General features: G+C 38.8%; 1 protein-coding gene across 1 annotated transcript in view; it reads left to right on the forward strand.

Moving 5' to 3' along the window:
- LOC135213918 (centrosomal protein of 192 kDa-like) overlaps nucleotides 1-18,959 on the forward strand; it is a 203,154-nt gene that overhangs the window by 104,845 nt on the left and 79,350 nt on the right. The window contains exons 10-12 of the mRNA XM_064248013.1: nucleotides 91-1,506; nucleotides 3,148-3,284; nucleotides 8,677-8,913. Coding sequence (XP_064104083.1) covers nucleotides 91-1,506; nucleotides 3,148-3,284; nucleotides 8,677-8,913 — 1,790 coding nt within the window. The remainder of the gene's footprint in view (nucleotides 1-90; nucleotides 1,507-3,147; nucleotides 3,285-8,676; nucleotides 8,914-18,959) is intronic.

Consider the following 18,959-nt stretch of genomic DNA (forward strand, 5'->3'; position numbering starts at 1 on the left):
TTTAGAATATTCAAGATACCATTTAATGGTATCATTAACAAATGAAGTTAACTTCGAATGAATATCTGTAAAATTTCCCTTCTGTTGCAGAAGCAAATTCAGAGTCCAGTGATATCTTAGGAGATTGCTCTTCATCATGTGTTTCATCTCATTCGACTTCTGAATCATCTGGCAGTTCTAGCTCAGGATCTACTACTTTCACAGCTTCTAGAGATTCTACAAAAGGTGCAATTCCAAAGAACAGTGTGTCTAAAACTTGCTCTTCAACTCACTCAAAAAGTAATGACGACACATCTAAAGACCCTGTAGCTGTGGACAATAACAAAAACATCCATGATGAACCTAGACCTACAGTAGCAAATCCAAACCCAAAAGTTCAAAGTTATAAGTGCACAAATTCTGCCGAAGATAGCATAGAGGATAGCATCACATTCAATCCCAAGAAAGTATTAGGGGTGGAACAAATTAGACAGCTTTTGAAGTCAAGTGCTCTTAGTAATGACAATGCTCAGTTTTTGATCAAGAAGATTCTTCACAGCGACAAGAATACGTCTGAATTTCATAATACAACTGACATAACTGAGTTAGATGCCAGTACAGAAGTTTTAGAACTTAGAGCAAAGAGAGAAGCTCTTATGTCATCGAAAACTCAAAATAAAAAACTTCAAGAATTGAAAGGAAAGGAGAACATCAATTCATTATCTCATGTAAAACACTTCAAAGCCCCAGATCGTATTCCTTTGCAACCCGCTGTGAATTCAGAAAAAAATGTAGATAGTCCTGTTAACAAACATATGGAACGGTTAAAAGTTCTCAGGACTGGGTCTGCACCTTTGCAACTCACACAAGATTCAGTTGGGCTTGAAGCTCATATTCACTGTCACCCAAAAGCAAAACAAGTAGGTACTGATTTGGGAAAAATAGCAATGGATGAAACCGTGCGAGGTATTCCATATAAATCGAGAATATTAGAAGATAGTCAGAAATCTCAGCTAACAAGTTTTCACGATTCATCCAGCAGTGGCTTTGATTCGTCAACTCCTTGTGCCCCACGTTCCAATCCTAGAAAAATATCTTCCAAAGTAGTTCAGAATGAGAATCCTTTCGTTATTCATGGTAACCAGCTGTACACTAAAGATAAAAGACCAGCCAGTAATGCAAAGACAGCTCATAGACCATTGCCAAGGATGGGGTTAGCTTCCAGTTTGGTTAAAGCACCTTGTGCCAAAAACTTCTATGATAAGACAGTGGATGTTGACACTAGGAATTTAAATGAAACTGGTATCAATGCCACAAATTTGTTGTCATGCAGATCTGAAAGTACTCTTTATCCCCATTCTTCAAATTCAAGTGATGGGGAGTCAAGACGTTCTTCGAGTGTGCCGTATGGCTTGCAGGCTATAGGTAACTTGGGTACACTGCCACTTCATGCACATACTCCAAGTGGTGCCTCACCTAGACAGCATTGGTCACAAGAAAATATAGCTTCTGACAGGCAAAGCCAAAGTAAGTTGAAATTATTAGTGTTGTCTCTTTTGGTGTTCCATGAACCCTTTTAATATGATCATAAGTTCTTGTGTATGTTGTTAGTTTTTGTTGCACTTACTTGTTCTATATCTCATATACCATTAATTTGGTGGCAGAATTCAAGATACAGTAATACCTTGAACTTATGCGAGGTTAGGTTCCAGAACCCCTTGCGTAAGGCGAGGATTCGCGTGAGTTTGATACGCAACTAAAAATGCTAATAAATGCTTATTTCTAGTTTAAACACTAAATATGACCCTAGTCATGCTCCCAAAGTATTAAGCTAACTTTTAAATGAAGTTATAGTTACTGTAATTTTATTTAAAAGTTAGCTTAAAAAATTACCCTTAAAAAAGAAATAAATTTTTGATGTAAAAATAGAGTATGTACATTATTGTAATGGGTACTGTATTTGCCACACTAGCACATTTACAGTAGGTATGTACTACATATACTAATGTTACCCATAATTCAGGGAATGCCATTTTCTTTTTCACTCACAGAGTAAAAGAAGTTTTCTTTGTGTTATAGGTAAACTTCAGAAGTCACAGTCAAAGCGAAGATACAGTTCAATAAATAAAGAAAACATTTACGTAATGTTTGTAGAAGGTACAAATAAAATTCAATCAATTTAAAATTATGTACTGTACAGATAAAGACTTACAGAGAAATACAAATGAGCATAATTCAGTAACTGTACGTACTGCCTTTGTATCATATTTATGTACAATAATGTAAATACAGGCAGTCCCTGGGTTACGATGGGGGTTCCACTCTCGAGATGTGTCGTAAGCCGAAAATCGTTGTAAGCCGGAACATCATCAAAAATCCTAAGAAAACCTTACTTTTAATGCTTTGGGTGCATTGAAAACTATGTAAACTGCATTCTTATTGCGTTTTTCATAAAAAAAAAACCTGTAAATATTGATTACTTTGCATTTTAGGTGTCCTATTTTATCTGCCGGATCAGTGTTGTAAGTGTCGTAACCCGGGAAATAATTTCTGATGAATGTAATTGAAAAGTGCCTTAACCTCGGAACGTCGTAAGCCGAACCCATCGTAACCTGGGACTGCCTGTATAATAAAAATTATCCATACTGATTTTACACTTAAAAGCATGGAAACTTATAAATTACTTCAAAAATTAAAAAACACTGCAGGGGTATCATCTTTGAAAAGAGCAGTAACTTTGCGAATGGGTATCACATCTTGTAAGAGTACACTAACTGAATGTGCTGGAATTACTTTTGTATCATATTTATGCATGTACAAAATAATAATAATAATAATACATGTTTCTTACAGATTTTGCACATCAAAGCATGAAATCTTATACGTAAATTGATTCAAAGATTAAACATAAACACTTCTGCAGGGTTTCTTGAGGATTTTGCAAATGCTGCTTGTTTGTGAAAAAATTGCTTATGGCACTTAGGTTCGAATGAAAAGTTCTTACGTTTGCGAATTCATGCAACTTGAAGCGTGTACTGAAATGTTAAAGTTAATATTTACATCAATTATGAAATTAAGTTTTTTGTTGCAAAATGACTGATTTATGTGAAATGATTAAAGATGTATATTCAGTAACAAATTTTTATTCATTCAAAATTTTTATGGCAGGTGCAGAAGATAAGGTGTATTTTCCCAAAGAAATTGCATTTTCAAATTCTTGCATTCTTGGCATGGGATCTGAAGAAGTGATAACCTTCTTCAATCCTAAACATCGTTGGGTCCAGCTCTCCATTAGATTAATGCAGGTTGGTTCAGTAATTTGGTGTAAATTTATTGTAAGTTTGGTGCTGTTTTGTTGGCTAATCAAAATGTAAGGATATGTCAAACAACATTTGAACAGTTTAATGCATTAGGTTAAAATTTTTAAGAAGCAAATTTGCACCAAACATTCATGTTGCACTAACAGTAGTACCATAACCTTTTAGCATTTCTAACGTCTAGCTAAGTCTTCCTGCAAATGCACCCGTAGTGTATCCATGCAATATACAAACATCATTATTTTACCTGTGTTATACTTCGTGGTAATGTGTCATGTTAAATAAGAACGTAGTCCTTATCAATCTAATATGGTACAGTTCTTCCCGAGTCCCAGTCACCTGTCTCAAGCTATAGTACATTTCATTGGCCATCAAGATAATGTATGACAGTTTAAACATACTTTAGTGCATAAGTGTTTAGTGCAGCAATGTAGATGTTTAGACCTCCCATACAGTAGGGACCTGTGCCTGAAGCTCCATAATTCAAGTTCTTGAGCTTGTAACCAAAAAACTGTAATATGTTTCAGTCCTTTACTTGAAATGTTAGACCCACATCTGGGATCTGTATTCCATTTCAAGGAAGGTGAACTAAATCCTGTCATCCCTTCAGGCGGATGCTCCTTACTGATGGGATCCATTACATATATCTCGTAAGTCCCGTGTGTGATGCAGTGATGTATTATGTCATAATATAATTGCCCTTTACCTCCTAAATTGTAAAAAATGTAGGTTTTGTTAGTTTGTCGACAGTTTATTTGTAGTCCTCAGTAAATTTTGTGTTAAAACATGGCAATATAGAAGATTGGTGACATTCAAAAGCCAAGGACTGCTATCTGAAAAAAATTTACTGCAGTAGTTTATTGAGCTTAGTAGATAAGTTGCATGAGGTTGAGTTTTTTTTTAATATATATATATATATATATAGTGCTCTTGTATTATATAGGTTTCAGGCTATTATGAATTAAGTTTTTCGATATTAAGTTAATTTCTTCTGGTCCAGTAATGCATGTTATTACTATGAGATTATTTGTGCTGCTTATGTCATTGTTTTATTTGTACTGGTACTTACACATTTTTGTGACCTTTCATGTAAACAGTGTCATCTTATTGTCAAGTTTTGATTATTTATTGTGCATTTTATTTCACTTTACTGGTTATGCAAGGGCCTAATTTTAGGCACCAATATTATGCGCCATCAATTTGAAGGATTCAGGTGGGAAAGAGTTTCCATTAATTCTATAGCCCATAAATTCACTAATGGCAACTTTTAGACGGGCTAAAATCAAGAAGTGGGCAGCTCATGAGCTAGTTGTGATCATGACTAAGGGAGGAAGTACTGCTCTGATCATGACTTTAAGGAAGGAAGTACTGCCTCTCTCATATAAAGCCTTATTATATATATTTGCTCATAAATATACCAAGGGTTTGGTGTTGGTTTTAGTTCTTATTTTTGATGATAGTATGTCAGTTATAATTGTCATTTTGAAGAGAAATATTAGAAAAAATATGTATGATCCAAAAAAGTGATTGTGTCTAAGATCTCTATAAATTTACGTAAATATTTTACAACAAATATTCTAAGAATTTGTTACTGATTTTAGTTCTTATCTGTCTTGATCTTGTATGAGTTGTAATTGAATTTTACAAGTAAAATAGATTTATTTATTAGAAAAAACGTGTATAACTTGGTTAAATTTACAATTTTCTTGTAAAAGAGGCCCCACAAGGGGTCGTAAATAGTCATTTTTCAGCTTTTCAAAGAGAGTAGGGAAAATGAAAAAAAAAGAAAATTTCTTATGCCTTGTCCATTTGCATATCTAACTCTTTCGATTGATTGATTGATTTTTTATTTATTTTTTTCATTTTTATTTAATTTTTTATCTGAAATTGGCCAACCTCAAAGTTTACTTGGCCTGGGGTGCTGCATAGTGATACTTTTTAGCCTGGCTCTTAAGGGTTAATGAGGGACATCTCATTACCCTGAGGAGTGTCTCAAAACTGGTCATAATCTTGTTCTACTGTTTTGTGGTAACTTTTACTTTTTATATTACCTTATTCTGCACCTATTGATAGAATTATCTTGTACAGTACAAAAATAGATGAAAAAGTCTGTGCTTGCAGCCATCTGTCACTAGGGCAGCAAGTTTATTATTCTCAGTACCCATGACAGGAATGGTGCTTCCTCACCATCAATGTCCCATGACTTTTCAGTAAGAAGGGACCCCTATCTCAAAAGTAAGTAGATATCCCAGCTTCAGAACTTAGAAGAAATGATAAATTTTAACAAGGCCTTTGCAAATTGCTAAAGCCTAATTCGACAGGTAGGGGTAGGGATTGGTGAGTGGCCTGGAGGAAAGGTTTGATTCTTATGAATATTATATATATATACATATATAGAGAAAGTCTGCCATGTTAGTAGCACCATTACATACTACTGGGTGAATCCATCCTCTGAGCACAAATAAAATTCCTTGTAACCCACCACTAAATTCCTAAATTGGAATTTATATTAACCCTTTAACGCCGATTGGACGTATTAAACGTCGATATAAATTGTCTGTTGGGTGTCGATTGGACGTATGGTACGTCGATATAAAAAAGTTTTTTTTTTTAAATTTGCGGAAAAATACTTATAAGCCTACCAGGCAAAAACTTTTGAATCATGTGCCCTGGGGGATGCTGGGAGCTCACGGATCAAGGCGTTGTTTTGTTCTGAAGGTATCTTTAAATACCATTGATGAAACTTCACAAATATCAGTACTTTCAAGATTAATTTGCAGTTGATGTCTCGGTTCCAAAGAATCTAAGAACTTTAAATTCTACTAACCATCCATATTAGCACACAACTGAATGTCTTATTAGGATTATATCATGAGTCCAGATTTATGGATTTGGCTGGACTGGTCAAATTTTGGATTAACCCTTAAACGCCGATTTGACGTATTATACGTCGACATAAATTGTCTGTTGGGTGCCGATTGGACGTATGGTGCGTCGATATAAAAAGTTTTTAATCGCGGAAAAATACTTATAGGCCTACCAGGCGAAAACTTTTGAATCACGCTCCTTGGGGGATGCTGGGAGCTCACGGATCAAGGCGTTGTTTTGTTTACAATCGTTTCCCAGGCGCCCAAGCGCGAATTTCTTTCTTCTCGCACTAAAAAACATCAGCGACACAAAGAAATAATTTTGCCACTGACATAATTTTTGCACCATTTTATATTAGCCGTTACATGGAGTATTATATATAAAAATGTGCGCATTTCATGTTGATTACAACTAAAAACAACTCATGGTTGTAGCTTTCATCAGTTTTGAAATAATTTTATATAAATAACGATAAGTGCCAAAATTTCAACTTTTGGTCAACTTTGACTCTACTGAAATGGTCGAAAAACGCAATTGTAAGCTAAAACTCTTATATTCTAGTAATATTCAATCATTTACCTTTATTTTGCAACAGATTGGAAGTCTCTAGCACAATATTTCGATTTATGGTGAATTTATGAAAAAAACTTTTTCCTTACGTCGGCGCGGTAACTTCCGAAAAAATCATACTTTTTTTGTCTGAATGTCGTAATGTTTGCACCATTTTAAATTAGCCGTTACATAAAGTTTTATATATGGAAATGTGTGCAATTTCATGTAGAATACAACTAAAACCAATTCATGGTTGTAGCTTTTTTCAGTTTTGAAATATTTTCATATAAATAACGATAAGTGCCAAAATATCAACCTTCGGTCAACTTTGACTCGACCGAAATTGTCAAAAAATGCAATTGTAAGCTAAAACTCTTACATTCTAGTAATACTCAATCATTTACCTTTATTTTTCAACAAATTGAAAGTCTCTAGCACAATATTTCGATTTATGGTGAATTTATGAAGAAAAAAAAAATTTCCTTACCTCCGCGCGGTAACTTCTGAAAAAAATCTGAAATTTTTTCACCGGATTGGCGTAATGTTTGCACTATTTTAAATTAGCCGTTACATCAAGTTTTATATGTGAAAATGTGCACAATTTTATGTAGAATACAACAAAAAACAACTAATGGTTGTAGCTTTTATCAGTTTTGAAATATTTTCATATAAATAACGATAAGTGCCAAAATTTCAACATTTGGTCAAATTTGACTCGACCGAAATGGTAAAAAACTCAATTGTAAGCTAAAACTATTACATTCTAGTAATATTCAATCATTTACCTTTATTTTGCAACAAATTGGAAGTCTCTAGCACAATATTTCAATTTATGGTGAATTTATGAAATAAACTTTTTCCTTAACGTTCGCGCGGTAACTCTTCCGAAAAAATCATAAATTTTTTTGTCTGAATGTCGTAATGTTGGCACCATTTTAAATTAGCCGTTACATAAAGTTTTATATATGAAAATGTGTGCAATTTCATGTAGAATACAACCAAAAACAACCCATGGTTGTAGCTTTCATCAGTTTTGAAACATTTTCATATAAATAACAATAAATAGAAAAAATTCGTCCTTCGGTCAACTTTAACTCAACCGAAATGGTCGAAAACTGCAATTGTAAGCTACAACACTTACAGTCTAGTAATATTCAGTCAATTACCTTAATTTTGCAACAAACGGGAAGTCTCTAGCACAATATTTCGATTTATGGTGAATGCTCATTACGAATTCATGCATCATTTTGTGATAATATTTTCTCTGTGTTGCTTTGATCGTTTTACTATGTGTTATATACCAAAATGATCGCAATTTAGTGTACAATACATCAAAAATTTAACTCATTAGCTTTAACCGTTTTGCTCACAGCGGAATTTGTATACAATTATATATGAAATTTTTTTTCACGCTGTCATATATCCCAATATTTATATATGATAATGAAATTTTTTTTCATTTCTGTTGGTTGCATACTAAACTTCAGGCAATGACAAAAAAAGGACCAAAAATGATCTCTTAATCTTGAAAACCAAGCGTGCTGTGATTTAAAAAAAAAAAAAAAAAAAAAAACTTCCACTTCGGCGCTCACTTGCGAACGCCGTCTGGCATACGGTAGACAATTTTCGGCGTTTAAGGGTGTTAATTGTGCCAAATGTGTTTTTCATGAAAAAAAAAAAAAATTAAAAATTTTTTTTTTTAATGCAAGCTCATTGATTATAAGACTTCCTACCTTCTAACCTCACTTTTTCTCAGGGCATCATTCAAACTACACAAATATTGGCTGTGATCACTGTTGGCATACATCTGCTCATGGGCAGTAGTCATTGCCATTTTTAGTTTTCTCAAAGGGGTTGTAGTTTTGTTTGGACAGTTTTGTTTATGGGCTGAATGTAATGGGTTTGTGTGAACAAAAAAAAAAAAAATTATGCTTATAACTTAGTATACGTGTTTTTTCAGGAAACCGTGAACAACAAGCATGTGGGCACTTCAGCTCTTTTTTTCAAGCCATCTTACTTCATTGAGCCAAGGAATACTGTAGAGATCAGATTCAGCCTGTGTAGTCTTATTGCTGGGTCCTGGGGTGCTGTTTTAGAAATGAAGGTTTCTGATCTTTCTAAAGATTCAAGTAGTACATCTACATGTAATGTCTCCATTCACACAGTTATTCTGTCTGCACAAATTGAAGAACCAAGTGTGAGTATCAATTTACTATCTTTGCTTCTGTAGCTTATTTGTTGTTATTTTATAAATTTGTGTTCCTATTTTGCAGATGCTTTTACAGTGGAGTAATATTCATTATGAATGTAATATTTCTAGTGTGTAACTATATATTCATCCCTATGAGGCTGTAGGTTGTAATCACTTTAAACCAGTTACGTGCATAAGATTGACCCAGTTTTGTGGTCAGAGAAATCCCTAACTCTTCATTTCTAGCTGAATACAAAATGGTGATTAGCCTGTAACCTGTTTGTGCTAAAAGGTCCCTGGGTTTTCAGAGCTTATTTCACTTACTCCATGGCTGACCCAAAACTAAATTTCTCAGGAATATTTTTGTTACATCTTTCTTTCTTGCATTGGTAGAAATTGTGTCTAGGAAGAAGAGACATAAAAAAATGTTTATCATTCAGTCACAGTTTTGATTTTACTCAGGAACTATAAGAATAGTTTAAGATATTTGGTGTCAGTATAGAGTCACAACTGCATACGTATGTATGAATGCATATATTTATATTTCAAGGGGGCCGCATCATACCCGAGATATAAAATTAGAGTTTGTAATAATCACATATGATATAATACAAACGTAATGAATATGCATCTTATCCATGGGTCTTTTAAAAAGTTATGCTTTACTTCACTGCATCCAGTAATATTATATGTATATTATCATATTACTATTTGTTTGTATTATAAAATACAAACATAGCAATCAGTGTTATGGTTTGGAAATCAGCTGTGGGCGAATGCAAGGTAAGTTTGTTTTGTTGTGTTGAACTCAAATCAGAGCGGCTTTCTTGCTTCTAATTAGCACAAGTGAATCTCAAGATATTCTATTTATATGGGACAAGGTTATTTTAAGTTATACGAAGTGTTTTCAAGTAAACATGCCCTCGGCACCATCTACTAACGAAAAAATAACTAAATTTTGTTCACAAACCATATATTTAAGTGATATTTCGACTTGAAAACACTGTATAACATAAAATAACCATGTCCCATATAAATAGAATATCTTGAGATTCACTTGTGGTAACTAGAAGCAAGAGAGCCACTCTAATTTGAGTTCAAGACAGCAAAACAAACTTACCTCGCATTCGCCCACAGCTGATTCCTAACCAAAACATTCGTTCACACATTAAACAAAAATCAACAGATTCCGTTTGATATTTTTCACTTGATGTTGTCAGAATACTACGAGCTTTACTTTTTATCTTTTTTTGGAGTGAAAACAGTGAAATGTGTTCATTCATGCCCAATAGTTTTGATTAAAACACGTTTCTCTCAAATTTTGTTTGGTTGAGTTTGGTGTTACTATACCGAAGTTTGCAAGTTTCATCCATGTTGCCAATGCACGATAATAGTCATTGGCAGGTCAACATTCTCTCCTCAGCTTCAGCTAAAACTTAAAGGTTAAATTTAGCAGTAAATGCCCTTGCCAATCTTTTTTATATAGCGAGTAAGGATATAGTAATGTAAGAATATTTCAGTCCTATTCTCTTTAACGTCATTTGTAACATAAGTACGGTAATTTTTTAATACATGTGTATAACTGAATCACGAAAGTTTGGAACGTGATAAATCCATAAATAAAGGTATAAGCCACAAAGGAAAAATAAACAATGGAGTTTCTGCAATATCTTTCGACTCAACGTCCTTTACTCAGCAGATAAACTGACTTGCATGAGGAATTGACAGTACAGGAAAGCTCGTATAACTGACAGATAGGGATTATAAGGAGATTAGTACCTAGAATCCGGCACACCTGGAGAATGAGTAACCTTTCCAAACAAGCATAAATATGGGTACAATTTAAAAAAAATAAAAAGATGAGTCAAAAACTTATTCACAATACATATTAAACATACATATACAATGAAGATATCTCTAGGGCAACTAATTTGTATTTAAGTCTGTAATTATATCTTCGAGAGTCATTCTTAAACAAGTTACAAATACAAGGGTCTAAATGAAATAGGCCACGACTAATATTTAAATTGCAATGGGAAGTAAGTTGTATTATGGCAGATTCTAAAAGATTTCGTGATAGGACATCTTTTGACCTTGCAATTACTGAACTTCCAATCCAATTTATTCGGTGGTTGTTTTCACTTAAATGAATGAATATTGCATTAGATGTTTGCCCAGTTTTTACAGAATATTTATGCTGGTATATTCTTACTTCTAAGCCCTTGCTTGACTGTCCGAGATAAAAAGAGGGGCAGTCCATACCTGGAATTTTATATATTATGTTGCTGCTTTCCCTGGGGCCATTTTTTATCAACATTCCTTTTAGTGTGTTATTAAAGGAAAAAACAAGGTTGACCTTAAAAGCTTTTGACAATGATTTAATGGTTTCAAATCCATTAAAATAAGGTAAACTGAGAATTTTCTTAGGATTTTCTTTCTGCGTGTTACACCATAAAACTTTTTGTGGGGTTTATTATAAAAAATATCTAATATATGTGAAGGATAATTGCCTCCCTTTCTTAGATGTTTTGATACATAGAGAACCATTTCAATGTAAATTCAGTTTTTATTGTAGTGTCTTACCGAACAATTATAGAGCCGTGATTTCCACGAGCGGCAGGATACTAAAAATTCAAATTTACAGCGTCGGCGTCGCCAACACTGGTGGTGATGACGTCATCTCCCTCCACTCGCGGGAGAACCAGGTACAACTGCCGAGGTGAATTCAATTTCTTTTCCTGCCGGCGTCCGGTGAACATCGGTGGTCGGTGCGGTTGGATAACTTTGCTTCGCTTTTTTCTTGTGGATTTGATCTTCGGAATTGGTGAAGTACCTCTTTTTTGGCGTTGTTGTTATTTTGCTTTTATTTAGGCGTTGCCATGTCGGATTCTAGTCCGTCGGGAGTTAGGTTTTGCATCTCAGGATGTAAAACTAGATTATCCAAGCTAGAGTATGATTCTCACACTAAATGTGTTAAGTGTAGGGGGACAGGTTTGTTCAGCAGATCGAACATGTAACGAGTAGTGATTGGATGATTCTCAATGGAAGTTTTTTAGTTCATACTCGGAGAAATTAGCTAAAGACAGAATTAGAAAAGCACGCTTAGGGAAAGTAGACTTAGCTCTGCTTCGTCTTGCGATGCATCTGTTCCTTCTGTTTCTCCTCAAATTGTTATGTCCTTTAACTACACCTCCTATTCCTCCTACTAACTCCCTTACCCCTTCTCCGGCTTCCCGTGTAGTTTCTTTCCGACACCATTGCCAGTCTGGAATCGAGGTTAGATCAGAAATTTTCGGTAATAGCGAATACGGTTTTGCAACTTGGTAATTCAGTTAAGACGTTTTGGAGAAAGCGGCCTCAGGTAAGAGTGTAGTTGAGGGTGCGTCTGTCTGTCCTGACACGTCTCCTAGACAAAGGTCACTGTCCAGCTCCCCCGCACCGGGGAGAAGACATACCGGAAGTCCAAGGGAGTCGGTCGGATTTGCCCACAGACAGGCGCCTCTCTTGTTGAGCCTGTTGCGCCTCAACAGGGCTCGGTTAAGCGTTGGAAAGGTGTTGCGGTCAGACGCCTTTCAAATGATTCAAGCGATTCGTCTCCGGTCGCACGGCGCTCTTGGCGAGATTCGCCCGTTTCGCGTCCCTTAAAGAGGCGTTCAGGCGCCGATTCTTCGCCTCCTCCAGTCAAGCGGTATAAGGAGCCTGAGAGTAGGGTTGCGCCTCGGCCGTTAGCGGCTCGTTCGTCGCCTCAATCTGTGCCTTTTTCGGCTCCATCTACTAGTAGAGATTGTGGTTTTAGCGCTGTAGCTAGCAGTTCTAAGGGTGTTTCTTTAGGCGCTTTTTCCGTCTGTTACGACCTGATGCGCCTGTTTCGCCTCGAATTTCGGCGGCTCCGAGCGAGGCGCAAGTAGTTTTTCCGCCTCCTGCTGAACATTTAGGCTCTTCCAAGCCTACGTTAACTGTTTTTGATTCGTCTCTGGCGCCTTTGCGCAAGCAGTTAGAGATGTTAACCAACGGAATGAATGAGTCCAAGGGTGGTTCGAAACCTTCAGATCCGGTTGTAGTTCCGTCTACTTCTTTTCGGCGGTATCGGAGAATGAAGAAGAAGAGAGGAGGAGGATTCACATCACCTCTCGTGTTATTCACGTCTCCTTAGATTTCTTCTGGTGATCTTATCCAGATTATTTTGAGAAAGCGGCTCCGCGCTCCCCAACTTCGACTTTTTTGATGAGGAGGAAAACTTCAGACCCTCTCCTCCCAAAAACTTGTTCTATCTAAAGCGGTTAGACATTCGTTGAAAGAGACGGAGAAATGGATGTCTATGAAAAGAGACTTAGGGAAGGCTCTTTTTGCTTACCCTCCCTCTAAGTTGCTTCGTAAGAGGTATAGGTTTTATGTAACTGGGGAAGCTCCTTCTCTGGAGTTTCTGCCTCCTCCCAGGGAGACTTCTCCAGTTTAATCGACTCCTCTAGAAGATCTGCTTTCGCCGCAGCGAAAGTTTTCTTTACAGCGCCTGAGTTGGACCACGTTGTAAGAATCAATTTAAACTTGTGGAAGTCTTTAGCTTCCTTGATTGGACTATTGGCGCTTTAGCGGCCAAGATCGAAGACTGTCCTTCTCTTTCCCAGGAGTTAGCGGAGGATTGGATTGGTGTTCTGTCCTGTGCGGACAAATCCATTAGGGATGGATGTGATGAGTTAGCTCGTCATCGCCTTTGGTACCCTTAAGAAAAGGCAACTTTGGTGCTCCTTTGCTTCTAAAAGGGTTACGTCCCAACAGAAGTCTGCTCTCTTGTTTGCTCCTTTTGTGAAAGATAACCTCTTTCCAGACGATGTAGTGTTGTCAATTTTCGTCTGGCGCTAGATAAGAAATCTACTTCGGATTTACTGGCACAGTCTACTAAGAGACTAAAGCTCCTGTGGAGACTGTTCCTTCGGTTTCTCCTCTGGCCCAAGCGCCTTTTCGAGGGAGAGAAAAACCCAAGCGCTTCTTTCGGCCGAAATCGAATTTGAACGACCTCAGTCTAAGGCCTCGGCCAAGGTTAACAAACCTTCCAAATGAAAGCTCGGTTCTTCATGCACCAGTGGAGCCAGGTGCTGGCTCTGTTTTGGGAGGAATGGGAAAACAGAGGAGCAAGAAGCCTGGGTAGTGCAAGTACTCAAGTTCGGCTATCGTATTCCTCTCGTTTCACCTCCCTCGCTCTCACCTGTGCCATTCCATTCCAGGCATACTCTCCGGGCTCAGACAAATTTCTGGCGCTAGCCGCAGAAGTGGAAGCGCTTGTTCTCAAGAAGCGATAGAACAGATAGAAGGGGATTTTCCTCCAGGCTTTTACAATCGCCTTTTTGTAGTTCCCAAGTCATCAGGGGGCTGGAGGCCGGTTTGGATGTGAGCGCCCTGAACTTGCATGTCCAGAAAACAAAATTTCATATGGAGACCACTCGGTCGGTTCTGGAGTCCATCAGACAGGGGGATTGGATGGTCTCTCTGGACATGCAAGACGCTTATTTTCACATTCCGATACATCGCGAATCTCGGAAGTACCTGAGGTTCATGTTCGAAGGCAAGGTGTTTCAGTTTCGGGACGCTTTGCTTCGGACTAGCGACCGCTCCTCAAGTTTTCACCAGGGTTCTATCCCCGATAGGAAGCTGGCTACATATTAGGAGTAGAATCTCCCTCTATCTGGACGATTGGCTTCTCCGGTCGGAATCAGAGAGTCGGTGCATGAAGGACCTTGGAACAACTCTGGATCTTGCCAGAAAGTTAGGAATTCTGGTCAACAAACAGAAGTCCCAGTTGGTTCCATCTCAGAGCATCCTTTATTTGGGGAGATTCTGAATGCTCAAGTTTTTTCGGGGCTTTTCTGTCCCGAAGAGGGTCCAAGGCTGTCTGGAGACAGTTCAGGAGTTCTTTTGGACAAAAAGGTAAGTTCTGCCCAATCAGTGGGATGAGGGCTCCTGGGCAAATTGACGTCAGTGGAGAAATTTGTGACGTTGGGAAGACTGCACATGAGACCTCTGCAGTTTTTCCTGAGAGCCTCTTGGTGCAGGAAGACACAACCAGACTCGATTACCTTTCCTGTCACAGATCAAATAAAAGAGGACCTAAGGTGGTGGCTCTCTCGAGCAAGGTTGGAAGAAGGGTTAGATTTACGACCCATCCTCCCGAACCTACAGTTCTTTTCCGACGCATCGGACACAGGTTGGGGAGCCCTACTGGGAAATCAACGGACTTCAGTTTCGGAGCTTAGTAGAAGGCCGAGTAGTGGCAGTGCATTCCGACACTCCACGGCTCTCTCGTACGTGCGGAAACAGGGGGGGGACTCAGTCCTTTCTCTCTGTACGAAGTAGACCAAGGATCTCCTCCTGTGGTCAAACGAAGCGAAGGTTCAGCTAGTCCCGAGATTTGTTCCGGGAAAGATGAACGTCCTGGCGGACGAGTTAAGTCGTCAACAGCAAGTGTTACCTCTGGAGTGGACTTTGGACAACAAGATTTGTCAGAAACTTTGGCGCCTTTGGGGACGACCGTCAATAGACCTGTTCGCGACATCGAGGAACAACCGTCTTCCTCTCTTTTGTTCTCCAGTCCCAGATCCTCTAGCTTGGTCGGTGGACGCAATTGCTGTTGGATTGGTCGGGTCTGGAAGCTTATGCATTCCCTCCGTTCGGTCTAATAAGAGAGGTGCTGAACAAGTTCATGTCGCACAGCAATGTAACGCTAACGTTAATCGCTCCCTTTTGCCCAGGAAAGAGTGGTTCCCGGACCTTCTCCAGTTGTTAGTAGACTTCCCCAGACTTCTTCCTCCAGAGAAGTGGCTTCTCAAACAACCTCACTTCAAGAGGTTCCACCAAAACTTGTCCGCTCTAGCTCTGACAGGGTTCAGACTGTCCGGAATCTTGTCAGAGCGAAAGGATTTTCAAGAAGAGCTGCAGAAGCTATCGCTCGTTGTAGGAGAGAGTCTTCTAACAAACTCTATCAAGGGAAGTGGAGAATCTTCAGAGAGTGGTGTAGAAGTGCTAAAGTCTCTACCTTCTGCGACCGTCTTTAACAGAAATAGCAGATTTTCTTCTATTCTTAGGAACTCTAAGAAACTGGCTCCTTCGACGATCAGAGGATATAGAGCCATGCTCTCTTCGGTTTTTCGACATCGAGGTTTGGATATTTCCTCCAATTCAGATCTGTCGGACCTCATTAGGTCTTTCGAAACCACTAAGCTCCCGCAAGATACAGTGGCGTGGAACTTAGTGTGGTGCTTAAGTTCCTCATGGGGCCACCTTCCGTTTGAGCCTTTGAAGTCGGCTTCACTCAGGAACTTGACTAAGAAGGCACTCTTTCTTATTGCACTAGCTTCTGCTAAGCGTGTCAGCGAATTGCACGCTATAGACAAAAGAGTCGGTTTCTCTCAAGGCAATGCTGTATTTTCGGTATCTTTGACCTTCTAGCCAAAATGAGAATCCTTCTAATCCTTGGCCGAGGAGTTTTGTGGTAAGGAACTTATCTGATTTGGTTGGACATGAGGAGGAAGAAAGGCTCTTATGTCCAGTCAGGGCTATTAAGCAGTATCTGTTTGCCACTAAGGGTATCAGAGGACAATCTTCTAAGACTCGGCCTCCCGTTCAAAATCCCTCTCGTCCTCTTTCTAAGAATGCTATATCGTTCTTTATTAGAGAGCTTATCAGGGAAGCTCACTCGCAGTCCGAGAACGACAATCTTTCCGTTCTGAGAGTTAAAGCTCACGAGGTTAGAGCAGTGGCAACTTCTTTAGCATTCAGAAAGAATTTATCTTTAGCTTCGATTCTTCAGAGCACGTTCTGGAGATCGAATTCGGTTTTGCGAGTCATTATCTCAAAGAGATAGAAACGGTTTTCGAGAATTGTAAAACGTTAGGTCCGGTGGCGGTTTCTGGCATGGTGTTGGGAGAAACGGCACAGGGGTGTCGTCACCTCTATGCTAACTTTTCACCTTGAATAGGTTGTCGAGTTCAAGGGAAGCTGGGGTACTGAGTACCTGGGATACTCCACCAGTCGTTAGGTCAGATTTTACAATGGTTGGGTATATATGTTTTTAAATCTGGTGTTGGTGACAAATGTTTGTATGATTGAATTTCTGGTCTTAGCCCAGGGCAAGGGCAATCTTTGTTGTTACTATCCTCCGTCAGTCAGCCTTGACTCGCTTGAACTACGGAAGGATTCCACTCCTGTAGAGGCTAACTTTGGTCAAATTCCAATTCCTATATAATAGTAAGAAGAGCACCGACCAGAGGCAGTAACAGTCTGCTGTAGCTCTCTTACAGGTGGAAGGTACAACAGACACCTTGAGTGTTTACTGGTATGCAATAAATGTAACCATTTAAAAATACTAGTGGTCCACTGAATCCCACCTTCCCATAAATGTGTAATCAGCTCTATAATTGTTCGGTAAGACACTACAATAAAAATGAAATTTTCATTATTAAAATGAAGTTTTATTGTATACTTACCGAACAATTATGATTATACCCACCCTCCTCCCCTTAGTGGACGGACGGGCAGAAAGAATTGGATTCACCTGGGCAGTTGTACCTGGTTCTCCCGCGATGTGGTAGGGAGATTGCAAGGCATATACCACCAGTGTTGGCGGACGCCGACACGCTAAATTTGAATTTAGTATCCTGCCGCTCGTTGGAAATCACGGCTCTATAATTGTTCGGTTAGTATACAATAAAACTTCATTTTAATAATGAAAATTTCATATTTATAGTTTTACGTATATAGCGGGCCTTGAGAGAGGCTAGATACGTAAACGGAAATAATTGAGGGATTTCAAGAGGGAATTGCTTTATTTTACCGTAAACTGATAGTTATCATTAATTTCTTTAGAGGGAAGGTCGCCAGAAAACTCAGCGCGTTACTTTACAGATATTTATATTTACAAAAAGGCCCGTGCTGGCCTGGAGGAAAGGTAAATGATATTGGCCCCCACGTTGGGGCTTAGAATCTCTCATTCAATTCAAGCTGATTTTCATTCACTTGGGGTAATGCACACTTGCGGGCAGAGAGACGGCACGTGACTCATGGAATCTGGAAAAGAATCCCAGATTAAACGACATAAAAGAAAAAATGACTTCTTGCTTTGATTAATTAATTCTCTAATACTGGGGAGAAGGAACTTTTAAGGTTTCACTGAAGTATGCAATGACTCCATTGGTCTGGGACGATCACACAAGGGGAAGCATGCGGCCATGAGGCAGTGAGAGGGACAAAGGGAGGGATTGAATTCCTTTTGTTGCTGGAAATTGAATTGGGAGAATGAGGATCAAAATGATAATAGGTTGGGAGAGACTGGCAATATGCTGTTCCACAAGACGTACCTGGATGTCGTGTTCAGTGTGGGCCTTTGTAGAAAATGTGGCTCTTTGTAGAAAAGTATGGGGCCCCCTTTGTCCGAGGCCTGGGTCATCGGCGCGCCACTCACACCCTGGGTAGGCCTAACAGGAAGGCAGGTAATTTGACCTCTGTCCGAGATCACGTCTCGCAGCGACTGAGGCAGAATTCAGATGGGTTGCTTGGGGGTTGGAAGTCAGCTTAACCCCCCACGATCAAGCAAATCCTGGAAAACAAGCATACAGCCAGCAGAGGGGTCACAGGAAAGAGAGCTTAAGGTATAGGTCTAAGAAGTACCAATCTGCCTACACCCTTCCCTTTTGAGATACGTCCCTACAGCTGATAAAAGACACTTTTCCCCCAACTGGGGAATCCCCTATCTCTGGCTGGCGGGTTTTGGTTCCCGCGTTTCTAAAAAATCAGCTGAATATCTAAGAAATGGCTGCCGTTTTCCAAATCAAATTATTTAATTGATATTTGGGTAGACGAACTATCTATACACGTCACAGCTCCCCCTGTTAAGAAGGCATTCACTCCCTTTCGGGCGTGAAGGTCTTGGCTTAAATAGATTGATCGTCTCGACTACCCAGTTCCCCTACTCTAACTTGAAGTCTGTAGAGCGGCGATACAGCTAACTACAGTGGCCTACCTAATGTATAGGCGGAGATGCTAAGTGTACTAACTTAATGGAG

Source organism: Macrobrachium nipponense, chromosome 43, assembly GCF_015104395.2.
Source record: "Macrobrachium nipponense isolate FS-2020 chromosome 43, ASM1510439v2, whole genome shotgun sequence".
NCBI lineage: Eukaryota > Metazoa > Arthropoda > Malacostraca > Decapoda > Palaemonidae > Macrobrachium > Macrobrachium nipponense.